Source organism: Chanodichthys erythropterus, chromosome 10 (genome assembly GCF_024489055.1).
Source record: "Chanodichthys erythropterus isolate Z2021 chromosome 10, ASM2448905v1, whole genome shotgun sequence".
In the NCBI taxonomy this organism is placed as follows: Eukaryota; Metazoa; Chordata; class Actinopteri; order Cypriniformes; family Xenocyprididae; genus Chanodichthys; species Chanodichthys erythropterus.
In genome coordinates this window covers 48,838,138-48,861,726 of record NC_090230.1, presented here as the reverse complement: position 1 = coordinate 48,861,726, position 23,589 = coordinate 48,838,138, and the positions used below count along the sequence as shown (strand labels likewise).

At 40.6% G+C, this 23,589-nt stretch overlaps 2 protein-coding genes across 2 annotated transcripts in view; both read left to right on the top strand.

The window, feature by feature from the left end:
* The first annotated feature begins 9,847 nt into the window (after positions 1-9,847).
* The window catches only part of kcnip1b (Kv channel interacting protein 1 b), a 137,204-nt gene continuing 123,462 nt past the window's right edge, over positions 9,848-23,589 (top strand). Inside the window, exon 1 of the mRNA XM_067399367.1 lies at positions 9,848-10,175. The gene's annotated coding sequence lies outside the window, so the exon portion shown is untranslated. The remainder of the gene's footprint in view (positions 10,176-23,589) is intronic.
* On the top strand, positions 17,594-19,235 carry hrh2b (histamine receptor H2b). Its single transcript, XM_067397131.1, has 2 exons — positions 17,594-18,214; positions 18,894-19,235. The coding sequence occupies exons 1-2, from the start codon at positions 17,594-17,596 to the stop codon at positions 19,233-19,235; spliced, it is 963 nt and encodes a 320-aa protein (XP_067253232.1).

Below are 23,589 nucleotides of genomic sequence, written 5' to 3'. Positions count from 1 at the left end.
TTAAGCACCCTGGACGCGATGGACGAAATGGCTGCTTTGCCAGTGCCCACGGGCAAGATGGCCGCCCCTGCGGTGCTCAAGGATGCAGGGGTTGTTCCAGCCATTGAGTCCGCTTCAGCCAGTGAGTCTGCTCCAGAAACCGCTCCAGTCGGTGAACCATCGCCTCATCCTCGGAAGAGGAGGAGGAGGAGGAAGAAGGCTCCTTCTGTTCTTCCCCCTCTTACGTCCAAGCGTCTTGTCCTGCCGGCGCCACCCGAGCTCCTCGGTCTGCCAGCACCACCCAAGCTCCTCGCTCTGCCGGCGCCACCTGTGCTCCTCGCTCTGCCGGCGCCACCTGTGCTTCTTGCCCTGCCGGCGCCACCTGTGCTTCTTGCCCTGCCGGCGCCACCTGTGCTTCTTGCCCTGCCGGCGCCACCTGTGCTTCTTGCCCTGCCGGCGCCACCTGTGCTTCTAGCCCTGCCGGCGCCATCCACGCTTCTAGCCCTGCCGGCGCCATCCACGCTTCTAGCCCTGCCGGCGCCATCCACGCTTCTAGCCCTGCCGGCGCCATCCACGCTTCTAGCCCTGCCGGCGCCATCCACGCTTCTAGCCCTGCCGGCGCCATCCACGCTTCCAGCCCTGCCGGCGCCATCCACGCTTCCAGCCCTGCCGGCGCCACTCAAACTCCTTGCGCTGCCAACGCCACTCAGGAGTCTTGCCCTGACGGCTTCACCGACACGCCTGGCTCTGCCGCCGCCACCCGAACTCCTTGCCCACGAACCTGCGACGGGCCCCGCTGAAATCCCCAAGAACTTTTTTGGGGGGGGCAGTATACCTAGGGGTGGGGAGTTTGTGGGTGGGGAGTTTGTGGGTGGGAACCCTGCACAGCCGCGGTCATCAGCGGTCCCTGAACCGCCCGAGCCACCTGACCTGCCGTGGCCGCCCGAGCCACCTGACCTGCCGTGGCCGCCCGAGCCACCTGACCTGCCGTGGCCGCCCTTGCCACCTGACCTGCCGTGGCCGCCCTTGCCACCTGACCTGCCGTGGCTGCCCTTGCCACCTGACCTGCCGTGGCTGCCCTTGCCACCTGACCTGCCGTGGCCGCCTGAGCCACCTGACCTGCCGTGGCCGCCTGAGCCACCTGACCTGCCGTGGCTGCCCGTAGCACCTGACCCGCCATGGTGGTCGAGTTCCTGGAACCTGCATTGGGGACCCTGTTCATGTCCGCATACCAGTCCCCAATGCACCCACCCCCCCTCCCTAGCTGTTCCATTTACGTCGCGAGGACGCGCCTTCCGGGAGGGGGGCGTTATGTAACGATCACCGTCTGTTCCTGTCACTCCCCGGACTACACTTCCCACAATTCTCCCTGTCAGTCACATGTTCACTTCACACCTATCACCTGTTGCCACATCCACCCTAGCACACCACACTGATTACCACACCCAGCTGCAGCTCATTAACAGGACTATAAAGGACTTCCAAACACACCACCTCACCGCGAAGTATTGTTTAACTATTGTTGCAATTTCTGAGCGTTTCTATCCTGTCTGCCTGCTTGTTATCTGTGACGAGCAGGGCGGGCGAGAGCCGTGAGGGAACGGCGCGAGGCCGGTGACGCGAGTGATAATGAGCGTCACCTGCGAGGCGTGCCGGCCTCGAGTCTCTCACGGAGGAGCTCCGGAGGCATAAAAGGAGGAGCGACTACAATGAAGGACGAGAGAGGACCAGGCCTGGACTTTATTTTATGTTTTATTATGTTTGTGTGGCCGGCAGACGTCCGCGAGGGTCTGCCGGCATTACTTTCGTTTTGTTGTTTGTTTATTTTATATTAAAGTTTTGTTGAATGTTCGCCGGTTCCCGCCTCCTTCTTCCCACATCTACTAACCTTGTTACATTATCGTTCCTGCCTGTTTCTTGTTTTTGACCCGTTGCTGCCTGTCCTGATCCTTGCTTTGTATACCGACCTGTGAGTTATATCTGCCTGCCTTGTGACCTACCGCCTGTACCCTGACTACGACACTGCCTGTCCTTTGCTGCTCCTGTTTGTTCCTGATTGACCCTGCCTGTACGACCATTCTCATTCTTAATAAAACGCTGCACTTGGATCTCCTGCCTGAGCCTCCCATTCGTAACAGCTGCAGTCTATTTAAACTTTTTAATGAATTATTTTAAAAATCAGTTTGAATGATTGATTCAGTAAATCAGTGTTTTTGAATGAATCTCTTGAATGAATGATTCAATGACAAATACATTTTTTACAGTCACTTGTCGCCATCTGGTGAACAATGTAATCGTGTATGTAATCATTGAAGCGCCATATTGCTTTCAAAAGGGGATTTTGATCCATTTTGATCACTACCATAGACAGTGTTTATATCCAAACTATAAACTTTTATCACAGTTCTTTTGTAACATTTATAACACAGAAATAAAAATACACATAAATAATAATACTGTGTGGTTGACTGTTCTGAAAAGACTGTTTGCAAAGCTGCTCTGGGTCAGCGGCAGCGGCGTCACATATTTGAATATTCCGGTTATATTTTTGCCAAGGGTTTAATAGACACGTGTGAATCATTGTCAATTATAGGAATAAGACAGTGTGAGTATTTGAATTGAGATCACGATCTTTTAAAAATTAATCATGAAGCACTACTCTTAAGCCTAGTAGTGAATGTTTTATGAGCCGTAGGATAACCATATTAGTCCACACAGTCTCACGCAGAGACAAAGCAAAACTAAAACAATGTTCTACTGCAAATTGCATGTTTTTTTGTTTGTTTGTTTTCTTTTTTTGCATGGGACAAAAGTTACATAGTGGACCTTTAACTGTTTTCAACAATTACAATAATACGATTTTTTTCTTGAGCAGCAAATCAGCATATTAGAATGATTTCTGAAGGATCATGTGACACTGAAGACTGAAGTAATGATGCTGAAATTTCAGCTTTGCCATCACAGGAATAAATTACATTTTAATACATTTTTTTTAATTGTAATAATATTTCACAATGTTATTGCGTATTTTTAATCAGTTAAAAGCTTTCTTGAGTGTAATATTTTACATCCACTTTTTACTTGTAAAATTACTATTTCATTCTGCTTTCTAAAGACTAAAGTTTAATTGTAATTATTTTCTAAGTGCCTTACAGTACAGAAATGTTCTTTGTTAAGTTTGGTTTGACAAAACATAAAAGATGCAATGTATTATTTTTGCAGCAGCACCAAACTGAACTGAAAAAAAGAGGTTTCGCACTCTCTTTCCCCATTTTTCAGACATTGTTTGGACAGCATTGGCTGGGAAATGTTGCTGTGTCGGCCTGCACAAACAAATGAGCAATGCAGAAAAAGCTACAGAACCACAGTATTTACACTTTTTGAGGAAATCAACTTACAAACGGCTTACGTAAATTTGTCTCCACACATTAAGCCAGAATGGGAGAAACTATTTTAACTTCAAAAAAATTACACACATCATCTCCAAGGAACAATTTCTTTGACAGAAGCTTTGCTTGCAAAGAGAAACTTTGGTTCTCTTTAACAAGCCATCGGATACAGAAGAATGTTTCTCAATAACAGCTTTAATCATATTAAACAAGCACAAAAAAGTCTCCAGATACATTAGCCAGGAGGAAATTCTCTCCTCTCTCACCTTTGTTAAAAGCCTTTAATTTATTTACTTGGAATATTCCATTATAATGGAACAACAAATAACAGCCAGGAGAGACTTGCTATTGAGTCAACAACCTCGTTTCGATGTTTGCTCTCTGTCTTAATATCGTCTCAATTCAGCTGTTCATCTTTGCAGTCTATTCTTTGAGCAGTACAAGGGGTCGTGGAGGTCTGGAGTTGCTAGGTGACTCTCGACAGGAAGATCAGAGAACAGACGTGACTGTAGACCCTTGACATCAGGCTTAGTGCTGAGACGTCACTGGTCATGTTTGGGCTGCTTAATGACAAGCAAAGAGTAGAGGCTCCTTCTGGCCTGTTCGCGTACACACACACACACACAAACTCAGATGAGAATGATATACATAGACAGGATCTAAGCACCAGAAGATATTTTGAATCCCTGTTAATTGGCCCAGAAGAGGCATGGAGCGAAAATAATCCCGCTGACAGGAAACGTCCTTCAAACAAACACAAACCTCTATGACATAGATGCCGAATTCAAATCATTAGACACAAACACAGTAATATGTAGAGTGCCATAGATATTCAGATGCTGTAAAAAGTATTTTTTTCACTTTTTCAAACTATTGTCAGGTATCTCCCAGTAAAATGATTGAAGGTCTTCTGCAACTTGATAAAACTTGATGTGTTTTCTATAAATCTATAAACACAAGTCAGCCTGATTGGCACAGTAACAAAAAGACATCAAATATTCTTGCACTCTATATTATTCACCTAATGGCTTGGGTATACTAATGCATCTGCACAACTTTCAAAGTATACTCATGCTGGATGAACGCTGGTGGACAAAACAAATTCCATTTCTATACTCTCCAAGACATCAGAGGGCAGTCATGTCATTTAGTGGATCCGCCATTGCATGCCAGTTTAGAACAAGAACCAAAACAAAAACAATGGAGAATGACATGCTGCTTTGTTTAATGTTCTTGGAACAGCGTGTTGTTTTGTATCACTCTTTTCGCACTCTTCTTCGACTACTTCACAATACTACTTCATCACAACTGCGTATTGCCACCTAGTATACTCTTTTGTATGCACTGTACATGCAGACACAAAAATGGGGCTGCACGCATGAACCGTGCACATACAACAGTGTATGAGACAAAAGAGTTCCGCACCGTCTCACGCACAGTTGAGCGCGCAAGACTTTCAAAGTATACTCTTTTGGCCTTGAGCTAGCATGGAATCTTGTGGATGTTTTCAAGACCTCAAGTCACTCGCACATGCACTACTGTACACGCACTGTCCGCGCGACACAAAAATTGGGCTGCAAGCAGACCCTCCTGATGAGGAAAATTCATAGACAGTAAAAGAAATGGACACAGCGACCCCATTGGAACTCAATCGAGTCAAGTGAAGCCCATTTTTAGCGATTTTTAGCACTTCTGTTTCTGACACGCAGACTCAAACTAAGCTTGATGACGTCAGCAACCTGTCTGACAGATGTAAATCTTCTAGTAGCTGTGCGTGAAAACTGCCATCGTTAATCTTGCAGAGACGGCGAGCTTGAGCAGGGAGTTCTTTGGCGTGAGTGAGCAGGAGTAAGTATTCTGATTAATTATTTTGTATAGTATTTTAAAATGTAACGCCAGTACGCCATATTAAGTTAATGCATACTTTTGCCTGCAAGCTTCTCCTCCTGTCTGTACGGTAATTTCTCTACTGTGCGACAGAGAGTCGAGTGGTTATGACGCAATCGTTAGCCTATTTTTACAAAAACTGTTTCTATGGGGCCATAATGTAACATAGAAGGTAATGGAGCCCTTTATACATTGTCGTGTATCTTTAGAAATAAATAATGGACAAATGGAGTCTTTAAACGCCTCAGATGTAAAGTTATTCGCTGTCAAAGTGATGGCAAAATGAATGGGAGTCAATGGGATGCTAACGCAAGTGAAGTTCTGCTACAAGATGGCGGCACGCAGCCGACTTCAATTTCCGCTCGACTTCCTTGGGCACTGGGAAAATTACGTCACCCAGACTGTTGTGGAACACGGACAGCTGAAGTATACTTTGGGCTTTATGCGCTACAGAAATCATCTTAAGAATTTTGTGTTTGAACTTCCACTTTTGCAGTAGCTCTGTAAATTAGAGTAATTAGTTGGTTAAGTGGATTTACTGTAGAGTTAACAAAAGTTATCATGAGCATTTGTAATGTTTTAAGTGGCTGTAATAACAAATGTCGACTGGGAAGATTTTAAAATGAGCGCTTCATTCATAAATCCATAAGATCTTACCTTCACGCTGTGGAAATACAAACCGGAAGACAGAACACAAGTGCAGCACTGAAAAAGGGCGGGACTACATAAAGTTTATACTTTGGGTTATAATATTTTCAATTAGCTATACATATACAGTACAGTCCAAAAGTTTGGAACCACTAAGATTTTTAATGTTTTTAAAAGAAGTTTCGTCTGCTCACCAAGGCTACATTTATTTAATTAAAAATACAGTAAAAACAGTAATATTGTGAAATATTATTACAATTTAAAATAACTGTTTTCTATTTGAATATATTTCACAAAGTAATTTATTCCTGTGATGCAAAGCTGAATTTTCAGCATCATTACTCCAGTCTTCAGAGTCACATGATCCTTCAGAAATCATTCTAATATGCTGATTTGCTGCTCAAGAAACATTTAATGTGTACAATTGTACAAAATATTTGTGTAAAATATTTTTTTCAGGATTATTTGATGAATAGAAAGTTCTAAAGAACAGTGTTTATCTGAAATCTAATCTTTTGTAACATTATAAATGTCTTTACTGCCACTTTTGATTGATTTAATGCATCCTTGCTGAATAAAAGTATTCATTTCTTTAATTTCTTTTCAAAAAAATAAAAATTCTTACTGACCCCAAACTTTTGAACGGTAGTGTATAATGCTACAGAAGCTTTGTATTTCAGATAAATGCTGTTCTTTTGAACTTTCTATTCATCAAGGAATCCTGAAAAAAAATTACACAACTGTTTTCAACATTGAAAATAATAATAAATGTTTATTGAGCAGCAATATCATCATATCAGAATGACACTGAAGACTGGAGACTAACGATGCTGAAAATTCAGCTTTGCATCACAGGGATAAATTACTTGTCAAATATATTTAAATAGTACACAGTTATTTTAAATTGTAATAATATTTCACAATATTACTGTTTTTTACTGTATTTTTTTATTAAATAAATGTAGCCTTGGTGAGCAGACGAAACTTTGTTTTAATTTGGTAATTACATTGAATGTAGTTTATTTTTGATTTCTGCATATACTAATGCATTGTGCAATTTCAAGTTGCGTAACATTACAGTTTTTTTCGATTGCTAAACGACAGTGGGCACAACTGGAGTCACATGTGCAAAACTCTAACTACAGTCTGCACAGCAGCAGTTCACGTGGACCAAACTCTAGTTCATTTTTCATTGCTTGAACACAGTTTTCAAAACACTACACACTTATCCCATGACTTTAACCACAACCTGCACAACACTGTGGATTTACAGCACTTTGTTTAAATGCTAACACACTGCTGTCAAAACTGTGAACCACACACTCAAAACAGAATAGATTTCAGCCTTGTGCCTTTCAAACATTGCAATTTCAGCTGAAAGGCTGCAGGAAGCAGGTGTCTTGTTTTAGACTTATTAGTGAACACACACACACACACATATATATATATATGTAACTCATTACTGTAATTCCGTAAATTACTACAGACTATTGAAGCAAACTGCTAATTTTCATTTACTTTAAAGAATTATGTTCTAAAAATGTAAATAAATAATGTGAAAGAATGTCACTCTTTTCTTTGAAGAAAATATTACTTTGTATGAAGTCACTGAAATTGTTCAAAATGTAAAGATGAAAAGTTTGTATTTTCTGTGTTGGTGTTTGATGCTAGTGTTTTTACTCTCAGTGTGTTCTGAGTGACAGTGTGTGTTATCTCAGTGAGGGTTGTGCATAGTGTTTTGAGCCATGTGTTAACTGTTTAGCTCAGGTGACTGTTGGTAGTGTAGACTGTAGTTAAGAGTTTTGCACATGTAGCTCCAGTTGTGCTCACTGTCGTTTAGCAATCAAAAAAAAAAAAAAAAACTGTAATCAATTAATTATGAATGTACATGATATTTATATAAATTATATATAAATTAATGCTAACCCAGATTTAAGAAAATGCTGTAAAATATTTGTGTTTATTTGTTCTCGATATCTAATGCATTAACTAATGTTGTTAAATTAAACCTTATTGTAAAATGGAAAACTATTGTGCATTAAGTTTGTGTTTGTGTGTGTGTGTGTGTGTGTGTGTGTGTGTGTGTGTGTGTGTGTGTGTGTGTGTGTTGACTTCATCTTTAAAAGACAAAATGTATTAATTTTTCAAGACCATTACTCCCATTCTTCTAAATCGGTAGATCTGACTTAATAAAGTAGCATGATGATGATAATCTCTCTCTAGTCAAGTGTCATCAACACCAGCTACAGCTGTCCTTTAGCTTTCACACAGTCATTTAAGGCTGGAAAATTATCAGTGCATCCATGTCTTTAATAATGGACCACATATTGTATGTTCTTATCAGTCCACACTGCAAGCTCCCTAATTACACAGATAAAACTAAAGCACACAGCAACATATAACCATCAGGCTGTCAATCATTATGCGTCATGTCGAACACCTTATCAGCTAACAATTAATAAATTTAAAGAATCTTTCTTGGAATCCTTATCACTTTGATTAAAAACACATGATGTGCGTAAGCAGCGATCAACAACAGGTCTGAATTGTGCTTTCATGCCACCAGTGTTTTTCTCCTGCATAAAAGAAGTGTGGCTCTAGAAAATAAAGTGATTTCTTTAGTTTACAGTTTTTTACAGACGCTAGGACACATTTCTCAATACTTAGGTCACTTTTGCAAAACTCTTCACACAGTTCTCCTAACCAACTTTCCGCTTGGCAAAGCAGTTCATTTCACATTCAAAATGCACTACAACTACCAAAACACTGTATTCAGGTCTCAGATCAACTCATTCTTCCAGAACACTAGCAAACGTTGACAGCCGACAAACACACTTTGTCACCCACAATACAATGACCTAAAAAACACTAACATGTAGCATTATACAATGTTTTCTTGTGTAAAACAAGGACACATCTCTGTTTATAATTGCAATATATGTTACTGAAATGAATCAGACATGATGCAGAATTCGTCAATATTTGATGTTGTTTATTTATTTTTATAATTTTTTTATAATTCCAAAATACAAGAATTTGTATACACACCATCCACTGATACAGATACAATTCAATTGTTTTTTATAGCATTTAATTTTCAGATTTAAAATATATTTCATTAAAATATTACTGTAGGAATGTAGCAAATTGCTGTCTTATTCAGTTTTGTATTATGTTATTGTTTTGAACATAAGTTTAACAGTTTTGAAAACAGTAGCTATAAGTATGTGCAAATTGGCCTGTACGTACAAAGAGTTTTGGCAGTTGTTGTGTCTGAGTGAGAAAAGAATTCATGAAATTTGAGAGATGTAGTCATTGAATGCATTTTGTGCAAAAGCAATGATAATTTATCCTCACTTTAGCCCACATAGACTTCTGTTGTGCTCACTGTGTGAAGAGTTTTGCAAAAGTGACCTAAGTATTGAGAAATGTGTCCTAGCGTCTGTAAAAAACTGTAATAGTACATTGAGTATTTCCTTTAAAAATGGACACAAATTCTAAAATAGTTATTAGAAAGCAGCCAGGGCTCTTCACACTGCACTTAACCCCGGGTTATCGTCATTCTAAACACCGCTTATAACCCCAGGTAAAGGAACGCTTCACACTTGTCAGGGATCGAATTAGGGGGAGCTAAGGGGAGCTCGGCTCCCCTGAAAAGGACCTTGATCCCCTGAAAGCCTACTTTGAGACATTTAGGGGGAGCTCTAAAACACTGTCCATTTTTCGTGTCGCATATAGATTTTGATTTTCTGTACATTAAGGTTCCTGAAATAAATGATGATATTAAAAATGTGCCAATGTTGTGTGTTTATTCGCTCATTACATTACTATTTCCGAACACTATTTTCCGCTGTGTCTCCTGCTGTGACCATCCATGCGTGGCGGCGCTGCACTGAAATTACTACGTTTACGTCACCACTTGAACTTCTCACTGAGTTGGTATTTGAATGTTAGCTTAACTTCAAGTTCTAAACATACTTTATTCGTTTTTTTGGAACACTCTGTGGATACTAATAAGAATGTCAAAAAGAAAGCAGCCAAACCTCAGTCAATTTGTATTTACAAAACAAACGAAGAGGAGTGATGACAGCGCACCAGCTACTAAGTTAGCTTGCCGGTGATACCGCCGCCGCAGCTAAAAGTTGCAATTTGACCCTCTGCCTTTTGTATCATCTTGGATTAAAGCCGGTCACCGACCCTCAACATCCTGGGTTACAGGACGGAAAGCAAAGACAGAAGACCCCAGGCCTCTGTGGTCACTTCTGATTTAAGGTAAGAATCATGGAATTACTTACTTGATCTGTGCGTTTGTGAGGATTGGCCCTAATCCTATTTAATATTGATGTATTTTTTTATGATTGTTATGTGAGTTATTCTGTTTTTTTGTTTATCATGATTTGCATGATGCAGGCCTAAACGCGGTTGATTCAGAACCGTGGACAGAGCTGTTTGCCCTAACACTGACAACACTGACTGACGCTTGCGTTTTAAAGTACACGGTTTACTAAGTAAACAATAGGTTTACTGTTAACCTATTGTTTAAATGCCCTAACATGCACCAAAAGCGTTAAAGTCAGTCAGGGAGGATCGGAAAATAGGGCTCCCCCTAAAGCCACTTTGAACCCTGACACTTGTAGCAGGGTTAGCACCACTTTTTACCCAGGGTTATGAAACCCTGCTCCGGGTTTTTGCGGTGCTAAACTTGTACAGTGAAGAAGCGAAGAAGAGAATGTTTCATTCTTAGCTTTATAGTCTTAAAAGTCCATTCAGGATAAACTTGATAGTGCAGTCGGCAATATATAATATATGGATGCGCAATGTTAGACCCTTTGTGTAAACATATTGCATGCAGTGTTCGTCCAATCAGTGACACTGACTCCACAAATATAGGGTTTATGAATTACAAACATTATCAGGATTAAATTGAATTTTCATGAGTAGCATATATATGCCTGTCACTGCATGTGGAATTGTATCAAGCCTGACAGGGGTAGTTTTTATCCAATGGGTGAGTAGCAGCTGTCTGCATTAATTTATTACTTCATGAAATTCTATATTGCAATAGATAATGCTAGTAAAAATCAGAGTTTCAGCATGAATGCTACAACCTGTTAACATGTAGCAATTTAATGGTGTTTATGAGGACAATATAAAAAATTTAAAAGCATTTGTAGCCTGCACGCATGGTCACTTTGCAATTGCAATAATCACATAATATGTATATCAAAGCTCTTGTTTTGTTTCTGGATTTTGTGACTCATGATTTCTATGAGAAGTTCACATATCATATGTCACAAACGCATCAGATGCACACAAACCCCAGCAATAATCACTTTATTAACCCTCCTGCTAAATATTTCCTTTAAATGAGTTTAAAGATCAGCAGCTCAATGTTAACAAGGTCAAGAAACGGAGACAGAGATTCTGTATTTATCCATGTTTACCCCAAAGTCTCCTATCTGGCCAAAACAGTTGCATGTTGTCCCGTGAGAAAAAAAGGGAACTACAGTAAGTGTGCGTGTACAGTGATAAGATAACACTGTTAATTTCATAACAGATTATAAATACTGTCTGACAGAGGGAGTGGGAGACACAGGGAGGGAAAATAGAGGTGTGAAACTAAAAGGAAAAAGAGCACAGAAGCACTGAAAGACACACAAACGCAAACAGAAAGGCATTATCTCGTTGTTACAGTGCTGTGAACACCAGCTCATGCAGGAACCTGGAGCTTCCACTTCGCGACCGTGATTCACCTGCAGAATGTGAGTTACATCTTTTCACTGCCTTTTTGTAAGATTGTTAACATTGGAGTGAAAGTAGTTTTATATCTTCCTTGCAGTTTCATATACTAAACTGCAGAACATGGATATCAAATTCAAGGTTTAATTTTTTGGGAAGTAAAGATATCTTTGGGTTTACGTTTTAAGAATGTAATCTATTCCTGTGATAGTAAAGCTGAATTTTCAGCATCATTACTCCAGTTTTCAGTGTCACATGATCCTTCAGAAATCATTTTTATATGCTGATTTGCTGCTCGAAAAACATTTCATATTATTATCGATGTTGAAAACAGTTGTGCTGCTTAATATTTTTATGGAAACCCTGATACATTCTTTTTCTGAATTCTTGATAACATTCTAAAAAAACATGATTTATTTGAAATATAAACCTTTATTTATTTATATATATATATATATATATATATATATATATATATATATATATATATATATATATATATATATATATATAAAAAAAAACTCACGGACCCCAAACTTAAAGCATGAGATGACTTGATTAAGTTTAAAGACCCATAAGCAGTTGTGTTTAACATAAACATATAATAAAATATAGATGTTAGTGTTTGTTCTACATTTTGGAAAATCTGCAGACTGCCGCCTGGTCATTTATTTCTGGATTCCAAGCAAAGACGCTAAACATTGACGAAGGTGGCCAGGTGGTATGTAGAAAGAATTATTACTTTTCATAATTGTTTAAAGATGGATGAGTTATCAACTTCTGTTCAGGCTACACTTCAGCAAACTGTTTGTTAGATATGAGACCACACACATAGAAACTGTCCTCAGTTTGTTTATATATTTTGTTTAAAGATATTTGTTTAGTAGGCCGTTTGTTAGTTATTTTGGTGGCTGTCTAGATTGACAGCCCAGGGAGTTCAGGCACTCTACTGTTAATTACCACTCCAACTGTTTGATTCACTGTTAACTGAAGGGGCAATATTGTCATCAACCTCATACTTGCATGCTTAAACTATTAATTTATTTCAGCATGATTGACTGAGTGAATATCTAGAGCATGAACACACATTTCTATGCATGTGAAAGGGCCAGAGCATGTGATTCTCTCTCAGGAGAGGTGGAAAAACAGGACTCGTGCAATGTAATATATTCATCTGACCAGTTAATGTTCACGCTGTTTAAAAAAAGCAAAAGGTCTTTCAATTTGTCTAAGAAAACACTGGGGAAATGTTGTATAACTTGGTGAGCTTGGAATTTTGTCATGGAAACATTAAGCTCATGTTTCTACACTGTAGAGAATGCTGAATGAAAGTGCCTTAATTGCCGTTGCTATCGGCCGTCTCTCACCTGCATTTATGTTTGAGCATTCCTTGCAATCTATCACTTTTCTGACCTCTGCCATAAAGGTGTAAAATGAAAATGTTTGTTCTTGTGTAAATATGTTTCTGTGGTAACAAACGAATGGTTAAAAGGGGGGGAGAGATATTACAGTCTTTACTACAGGAAGATACCAAATCAAATATACACACAAGAAATTGCACAGTGCAAATTGATATTGTCTTATATTCAATCACACTTTTATTCAGTTTGTATACCATTAAAGGGATAGTTCGCCCAAAAATGAATTTGGTGTTTATCTGCTTACCCCCAGGGCATCCAAGATGTAGGTGACTTTGTTTCTTCAGTAGAACACAAATGATGATTTTTAACTCCAACCGTTGCAGTCTGTCAGTCTAAATCCTGTGGCTCGTGACGTCACATTGATGTCCTAAGACACGAAATGATCGGTTTGTGCGAGAAACCGAACAGTATTTATATAATTTTTACCTCTAATACACCACTATGTCCAACTGCGTTCAGCACTCGCTTAGTGATGTCTGATCGCACTCTGACAACGTCAGTGATGTCTCGTGCATATACTTCAATGAGTGCTAGACATCACTTCCATTGTCAGAGCGTGATCAGACCTCACTAAGCGAGTGCTGAACGCAGTTGGACAGTGGTGTTTTAGAGGTAAAAATGATATAAATACTGTTCGGTTTCTCGCACAAACCGATCGTTTCGTGTCTTAGGACATCAATGTGTCGTCACGAGCCACAGAGTTTAGTTTGGATTTGTCTAAGCAAGTTTTGTTTACTCTTATAAAAGAAGTTCCCATTGACCCACATTATTTGACTGACAGACTGCAACGGTTGGAGTTAAAAATCATCATTTGTAAGCAGATAAACATCAAATTTTCATTTTTGGGTGAACTATCCCTTTAAATTTGTCTACCTTTGACTGAAAGAGTATTTTCTATTAGTATTCCTTTCCACCTACCGCATTTTACATTTGCATGCTTATTCTATTTCTATACTTTCTGTTCAACAATGTTGTGCTGTGACATTTTCCTTGAAAATATCAAGTATTTTTGATCAGTCGGTTTCTCTTACAGTCTTTATCAGTATTTCATCATGTTTACACTCAAGGGCTTTTCACACTGTGCTTAACTTTAGATTATTGTCGTTCTTAACACTGCTTTTAACCCCGGGTAAAGGAACATCTCACACTTGTAATTTAGAAGCGGGGTTATGAAACCTTGCTCCTGAGCAGGGTAAGCACTGCTTTTGTGCTGCTTTCAACATAATTTCAACTCTTAAATAATGTAGCTAATGTGTCTACTCCATTACACTTTACACCAACTTTCAGTAATAAAAGGCTAATAAAGACCATAATACAATCTTTATTCCATCTGGTAAGTTTTATTATAAATCATTTTTGACAAGTAGCCAATTATAATTAAAGCTCATTCATAATTAAAGAACGTGCAAGTTTATAAACCTTTATCAAATAATATTGAATGGATGTTTGTTATCAAAATAGATCATCCATTTGTTTTAATGATTATTTTTCTGTATCATCCAGGTACACAGTGACAAATGGTCAAAGAACTAATGATGATTTGGTCGTTACAAGCAGTGTTGTATTCAACAAATGATAATATATAATAATAAAAGCACAAGGTACAAAGGAAGAGTACAACACACTGAAATCAATGTAGACTAGGGCTGATTTGCTGTAATGCCTGTCATTAAATCATGAATGTGCAAATAAAAACATTATAAATTGTAGACACTTGTAAGCACTTGTAGTTTAGGCATATATTGAAGGGTTATTTCACAAAAAAAAAAAAAAAAAAAAAAAAAAAATTACTCACCCTCATGTCGTTCCATACCCATAAGATTTTTGTTCATCTTTAAAACACAAATGAAGATATTTTAAAAGAAATCTGAGAGATTTCTGTCCCTCCATTGACAGTATACGCAACTACCACTTTGTTCCTTCGAAAACACCATAATGAGTTGCAAGCAACTGAATTTATTTTATGAGCATGTATATTTTATGGTGCTGTAAAATCCACATGGATACCAATGACATAGTGATGTGCTTGCCTTCCTTTACAAGTATCTGTTCAACCCACTGTCATCTCATACTGTGATTTTATCTCAAGTGTTAATCATCAGCAACTAATGTAGCTTTGAAAGTAAAAGAAAATAAATCAACATCCAAGCACCCCACCAATGTGATTTAAATAAAAAAAACAATATTAAAAACAAACGAGAAAAAGAAATAAGCTACAATGGAGAGAGATATCTGATTCTCTGAGGTCTTGTATAATTTAGGCCTTTTTGTCCTTGCAGTAAACAGGGGCCGAAGTTTTGCATTAAATTTGCATTTAATTTAGATTCAGATTTGCATTACTTTTTTTTTTTTTTTTTTGGTGACCTTCCAGAAGACATAATACCACACCATATCAGACAAGTGCATTCATTAACATTTCTTTGTGCTAACACATATGTCTCAAAATATGAATGGCAGAGAATAAACCACCCAAGGCTCACTGGAAAAACTTGCCTTTGACAACACTTCTGCAAAATGACAATATGTTGCTCCTTGCACTTTTCGTGACACTATATTGTTAGTTGTTGCACATAACACAGCAAGTCAGAAATGATATGTCTGGCAAGTGGTGTTAAAAGATTAATGCTCTATCAGAATAAACACAACACACATGTGATCAGATCATTGACTTCGGTGTGTCCGTCTGAGCTCATTTGGGGCAACTGCAGCACCTGACTCAGGTGGCTGGTCTCATCTTGCTCTCACGTTACTTTGATGGCAAAGTCGGATACTCAAAGTCGGACAAACTTTCTAACCAAAATGCACTGCGTTTGTTGGGTACCAGTCAGTCTGCACAACACCGCATTAAGTCAAACTCACCTAATGCTACAACACAGACTAAGCATACCATCACATGCAAAAACATACATATTTGCCTGGTTCGACACAAATGATTTTCAGAATCTTCAAAACATCACAAAGCAGTGTTTTGAAAGTGCCCACCACTTGGTAGAGACATGTTTTTCCAATGTCCGTAAGACCTTCGTTCATCTTCGGAACAGAAATTAAGATATTTTTTCATAAAATCCAATGGCTCAGTGAGGCCTGCTTGCCAGCAAGACAATTAACACTTTCAATGGCCAGAAAGCTACTAAAGACATATTTAAAACAGTTCATGTGACTACAGTGGTTCAAAAAAATAATTAAAAAAATCTAGTGATGGATGATTTCAAAACACTGCTTCATGAAGCTTCAAAGCTTTATGAATCTTTGGTTTCGAATCAGTGGTTCGGAGCGCGTATCAAACTGCCAATGTCACGCCCCCCAGTGGTGAAACATTGGAGAGAAGCCTCGTTTACTGAAATCACGTGACTTTGGCAGTTTGACGCGCTCCGAACGACATGAGGGTGAGTAATTAATGACAGAATTTTCTTTTTTGGGTGAACTAACCCTTTAAGCCTTTTCTGTGGGAAAATGTCTACCATCTAGTCAAAAAGAATTATTGTTTTAAAATAATGTTTATAAATATGCTCCCCCAACTAGGCTACTATTGGTTGGTCAAAATGGATAGCCCTTCAAACTCACACCATTGGTACAGTTAAAGGTGCTAAATAGGATCTTTTCGTCGACTGAGAAACCAAAGACTGTTACTGAGTTTTTGAAATGAGCGCATGCGTAAGAACATCCCCCCCTCCTTCACAGCTTATTTCAAGGGAACGCCTCCCAAAACTCGTGCACGAGTATTGGAACATGAGTGTTTGATTACCACCGGCATTCGCTGTGTCGCGTTAGTGGATTCATTATGTCGGACTCACCGCAGGTAACTCATAATCTGCAGTTGTTACTCCTGTCTCCTGACAAAAACATTGCATGCAGCACCTGTGGAGTGTGGAAAGTTACTTGAGCGTGCAGCCGTGCATGTCTCTCACAAGGAACGTCACGGCAGTGATTGACAAGCCAGAGGGACAATCGTTTACGCAATGATCACGTAAATGATTGGCTGATGTTTTTAAGGCCCTACCTCGTGCACAGATGATGTATATTAATATTATTCCTTTCAGTGCACCTAATAAATAGTCTTTTATCAGTTAGTAAAGACAGTTTCAAGTAATATTGCAAAAATGTATAAAACAAAACATCCTATTTAGCACCTTTAATGCAGGAAGGGTCGGGAATCTGAAGCAAATGTTTTGAAGGCGCCACAGTGTTAGGCCTATACTTTTCAAATGAACCTTCAGCTATAATTGCATTTTAAAATGGGATGGGATGAAGTACTCTAACATTTGAAGTATACACATTTCACTTTTACTAAAGGTACCCAAAATGGCTGCTTTTTCCCTCCTATAACAGTGTTCTTTTTCTTGTAGGAATGAACCTGGGCTGATATCTGAGCAGTGGCCATAGATGTTAATGTTACGGCAGTTTTATAGCACCCAATGTAAATGTTTGAGAAAAACAGATGACACGTGGAGTCCTGACTAAACTAGTTTGGATATCACTTTGACATAGGAGGACAAAATTCTCTAAGCTTTCCTGCTTCAGCAGCTAACAATGACGTTCACTGCCCTGCGTTGGGTGGTACTGGTGGCCTTCATCGCTCTGACCATTTGTGGAAATGTGCTGGTTTGTCTGGCTGTTGCCACCAGTCGGCGTCTTCACCAGATTAGTAGCTGTTTTATACTATCACTGGCTGTGACAGACTTGCTGCTGGGTTTGCTGGTTCTGCCCCTCTCTGCCATGCTGGAATTACGCAGTGGGAGATGGCCTCTCGGAGGTGTTTTTTGCAACATCTACATCTCTCTGGATGTAATGCTCTGCAGTGCTTCAATCCTCACTCTACTAGCCATTAGTGTTGATCGTTATCTTGCAATTTCCAACCCACTCAGTTATCCCAGGAGGGTAACACCTAGGAGAGTGGCGATCACTCTAACCGCAGTCTGGACATGCTCTCTGGCAGTGTCCTTTGTGTCTATTAACCTAGGCTGGAACACACCTGATTTCACAGTGCAAAACCTGGACTGGAACATGTGGGATGAGGGAGAGGAAGGCAGGACCTGCCGCTATGAATGGAATAATAACTATGTGCTGCTGAAAGCATTTGGAATCTTCTACCTCCCTCTGCTGGTCATGTGTGGAATGTACCATCGAATATTCTGTGTTGCACGTGAGCAGGTACGTTTCTCTACTTGAGTCAATGACATGACAATTATGTCACTATATATTTATTAAATTCAAACATGCAATGGACATGTTTTTGATTTCTGAATTAAAATTCATTTTGTATTTGTTGGGATTATAAGAAAAATGTATGGGTGATACAACTGCCCTGATATCAAAATAAATTTGAAAAAAATATTAAAATAGTTAAATTATTGAAAGGAAAACCTTATTAAGCTTCAGCATAATCTTATTAAGTTTGACATAATCTTCTTAGAAGTAAAATATTTAAACAAAAAAAAGTTGCACTGCGTTACATTTAGAATAGGGTCATGTGATGCAGACCAGCATGTAGAAGCATGCATAAAAACAGGAAATGACATCACAGAGAGACTCATGAGCGTCAAGATCAAAATCTTTTTTAGGTTGTAAAATAAAATAAGTGTATTTAATTAATTTGTAAATCGTGAAATTTGTAAGGAAAAAAAATGTTTTTAGCTTTATTTTTATTTTATTTTATGGTTACACTGTGACAGTCACTAATTTTAAAATTTTGTTGGTAAAAATTGTATGTTTTTAAAACAATATGACTAGTGTGAACACTCTTATTTGTCATTGTCTCACCTCATAAATATCATACCAAATATTTAATTGCATCCCCCCCTTTCTCACTTTCTTCATGTCTTACTTTTAGGTGCGTCGTATACGGGCAACCACTCCTTCATCTACCCAGGCTGCAAATGCAGTTGCCACTGCACGGGAACACAAAGCCACAGTGACCCTGGCTGCAGTGCTTGGTGCTTTTGTCATTTGCTGGTTTCCCTATTTCACCTATTTCACATACATGGGAATTTGGGCAGAGACCCATCCGAACAAACTGACTTACTCTGTCGTTCTTTGGTTGGGATACCTTAACTCTGCACTGAACCCCATTCTCTACCCAGCCTTAAACCGGAATTTCCGTCGAGCATGCGCACAGCTGCTCTGCTGTAGACGCAGCAATCAGGGGGAATTACCTTTTGTTCACCCCTTCTAAAAGAAACAGACTCATAGCTAATGCATTACATTAAGTAAAATGAAGATTAGATGGCTTGCAATGACTCTTGAGTAATAATATAGATTCAACAATATATAAATGCAAATTTAAACATTCCAAATGCACTAACATTTAATTAATAAATTGACATATTTGCCAATATAATATACTTTTGATAATGTTTAGGATGTATAGCGACTAATGAATCGGAAGTCTTGAACATCTACAGAAAATAGATACTTCCACATTGAAAAATACAATTGGCACCAAAAATCTGTGCATTGCACACAAATATTTCTGCTCATGTGACTGTCATCCTCTGCTTTTCCACAACAGACTGAGACCATCTCGACTTTCAGCCACTACCGCAAAATTCTTTAAACCTCTCAGAACACAGCCTGCGTTAGATAAAAAAATAAAAATAAAAAAGTAAAAAAAAATAAAAATAAAAATAAAAAAAAAGATTAATGCTTTCTTTGTTAAGTTGTGATTGAAAAAATTATACTTATTTGGAATGTTTCAAATAATGTTTTATTAACTAATTGTGTTTCAGTCAAAACTTTTGCGACATTTACAAAATATAATTTTAATCAATGTGCTCTTTCATCGACAACATAAACTGTACAACATAAATGCTCAGTACAAACCATTTTTCTTAATAGGCTTTTATTTATTATGCTCAATATGTTAAATCAGCAGGATAAAAACAAATGTGTTGCTGATTAACCCCAAGTATAAAAGAGAGATCCACAAGATTAAACCAAAATCAGAAATTCGGAATTGGTCCTTAAGTTAAGGATTACATTATTGTCCTCTCTCTTTTTTCTTTTTTCTTTTCTTATTCTGTGTCTTTAGAGTTTGTAACAAAGTTCAATGTCAGGAAGGAAGAGGACAGGGTCAGCTTGACTACCGACTGCTTTATTTGGTTTTCAAAAATAACAAAAACAGGTGTGCAGACAGGCACAAAACGGTCCAATACAAACATAAGCAACTCCAGCCAACAATTCCAGCATCCAGAGGGTAAGCAGTCAGTAGTCCTTCTCTCTCTCCCCCACTCCTGTTTCTCCTGGCGTTATATACTCTCTCCACGCCAATTACTGAAACAAGAAACAGGTGTTCGTCATTTGCATTTAACCCACTCACTCAACCGCCGTCTCCTGCCTCTCTCTCCCGCTGCAGACTTCGCTGAACCACGCCCCCTCGCCACATACCCCCCCCGCCCCACACACGCCGGGGAGCCATCCGGCCTGCCGCCCCCCCCCCCCCCCCATTTCTGGAGAGGAAATCGGCCACAGCCATCTGCACACCCGGCCTGTGGACCACCATGAACTTACAAGGCTGTAAAGCTAGATACCAACGAGTGATCCGCGCGTTGGTATCCTTCATGCGGTGGAGCCACTGCAGGGGAGCGTGGTCCGAACAGAGGGCGAATTCCCGTCCCAGGAGATAATATCGGAGGGTGAGGACGGCCCATCTGATGGCAAGACACTCCTTTTCTATGGTGCTGTACTTAGTCTCTCTCTTTGAGAGCTTCCGACTAATGTACAGCACCGGCCGCTCCTCCCCCTCCATCTCCTGGGACAGGACCGCACCCAGCCCCCTGTCCGACGCGTCTGTCTGCAACAGAAATGGGAGAGAAAAATCAGAGAGTGTAATAGCGGCCCGCCACATAAAGCAGCCTTCACTTGGGTAAAGGCCTGCTGGCACGGCTCCGTCCACTGGACCGTATCTGGCGCCTCCTTTTTAGTGAGATCAGTCAAAGGGCTGGTGAGGTCCGATAATTAGGAACAAATCTCCTATAATATCCCGCCAGCCCCAGGAACTGTCTCACCTCCTTTTTGGTCTTGGGGCGCGGACAGGTCGCAACTGCTGCAGTCTTATCAATTTGGGGACGCACCTGTCCATGTCCCAAGTGGAAGCCCAGATATCTTACTTCCACACGCCCAATTGCACACTTCTTCGGGTTGGCCGTGAGCCCAGCTCCTCTCAGCGATCTCAGGACGGCCCTTAAATGCTGCATATGCCGCTGCCAGTCATGACTAAATATAATTATGTCATCTAAATAGGCTGCAGCATACGCAGCATGGGGCCGTAGAATCCTATCCATGAGACGCTGAAAGGTAGCCGGTGCCCCGAACAGCCCGAACGGAAGAGTGACAAATTGCGTAATCCGAACGGCGTTGTGAAAGCTGTTTTTTCTTTAGATAACGGCGACAAGGGGATCTGCCAATATCCCTTTGTTAAGTCCAGTGTCGAATAAAAACGAGCTGTACCGAGCCGATCAAGCAGTTCGTCCACCCGTGGCATTGGATACGCGTCGAATTTCGACACAGCATTCACCTTGCGATAATCCACACAGAACCGAACCGAGCCGTCCGTCTTAGGAACTAAAACTATCGGGCTCGCCCAGTTACTGCTGGATTCTTCTATTACCCCCATGTCAAGCATTGCCTCTAATTCTGTCTGAACCACTTTTTCTTGTGCTCAGGCAAGCGATACGGCCGGCTGCGAACTACCACGCCCGGCTCTGTCTCGATATGGTGCTGAATCAGATTAGTACGGCCCGGTAGGGGGAGAACACGTCCGCAAATTCTGCTTGTAATTTAGTGAGATCAGTGAGCTGGGGAGGGCGAGAGATGATCTCCTCCCGGAGCCAGCGCAAGAGATTGAGGTTTGGAAATCGCCTCTGGCCCAAGATCATCCTCTCCACCAATCACCATCGCCAGCATCACTGCCTCTGCCTCATTCCATTTTTTGAGGAGATTGAGGTGATATATCTGACGTGCCCCCCTCCTATCCGACCGTATTACCTCATAATCGAGATCTCCGATTTGCCGTGTGACCTCAAATGGTCCTTGCCACTTTGCCAATAATTTAGAGCTTGACGTAGGGAGCAATACAAGCACTTTCTCTCCCGGTGTAAATTTTCGTAAATTAGTCCCCCTGTTATACAGCCGGCTCTGTTTGTCCTGGGCTTGTAACAAATTCTCCGTTGACAGCCGCCCCAAAGTGTGAAGTTTTGTTCTCAAGTCCATGACATACTGAATTTCGTTCTTACTTTGAGATGGTCCGTCCTCCCAAGTTTCTCTTAGAACATCCAAAACACGCGGGGCTGGCGTCCATAGAGAAGCTCGAAGGGGGAAAACCCCGTGGAGGCTTGCGGGACCTCTCGCACAGCGAACAACAGGGGTTCTAACCATTTATCCCAATTTTTGGCGTCCTCCTGAACGAATTTACGAATCATGGTTTTAAGCGTGCGATTAAAACGTTCGACCAGCCCGTCCGTTTGTGGGTGAAAGACGCTGGTACGGATCGTTTTAATGCCCAATAATTCATAAAGTTCGCGTAACGTACGTGACATAAACGCCGTGCCTTGATCGGTGAGGATTTCTTTGGAATCCCCACCCGGGAGATTAAACTGAACAGTGCGTCCGCAACACTCTTAGCAGAAATGTTGCGGAGAGCCACTGCTTCAGGATATCGTGTTGCATAATCCACAATGACTAATGCAAAGCGATGTCCTCTAGATGATCGCTCTAATGGCCCGATGAGGTCCATACCAATTCTCTCGAAGGGGACCTGCATTAATGGAAGTGGGCGCAAAGGCGCTTTTTGGGGTGGCCGGTGGATTCACCAGCTGACATTCACGACAAGACGCGCACCACCTGCGCACATTCTCATGAATGCCCGGCCAAAAAAATCGGGTCATGAGGCGATTTAGTGTTGTTGCCTGTCCTAAGTGTCCCGCCATAGGATTAGAATGAGCCGCCTGGAAAAGCATTTCCCGGCGGCTCTTTGGAACTAACAACTGGGTTGTATCTTCTTTTGTCTGGGTATCTTGGGTCACCCGATACAACCTATTTTTCACAACTGCAAAATATGGATAGGTAAGCGCGCGTCCAGGCTGGAGAGGCTGACCGTCGATGACTTGGACCTGTTCAAATGCACGTTTCAACGTCTCATCCTGAGACTGCTCCAGGGGAAAATCATCGCGCTCCGAGAGAATTATTCTCTCGATTTCACTCTGTTCCCCTGAAGCAGCACTCAGTGGTCCCCGATCAGTCTCTCCCGCCTGCACCCGCGCCTCCCCATCCACCGCATTTTTCCCCCAAGAGGCATCCGTGCATAAATAACCCAATAATTCAGAAAATGCTGGCCAATTTGTTCCCAGAATTAACGGATGCCGGAGGTGCGAATTAACTGCCACCTCAACACTATGTTTTTGTCCCCGGAATTGGATAATGACTGACACTACAGGATATTCCATTATATCCCCGTGCACACACCGCACCTTAACCACGCGGCTTGTATCCAATGCCCCGGATGAAATCAGGCTTTGATGGATCGAGGTTTG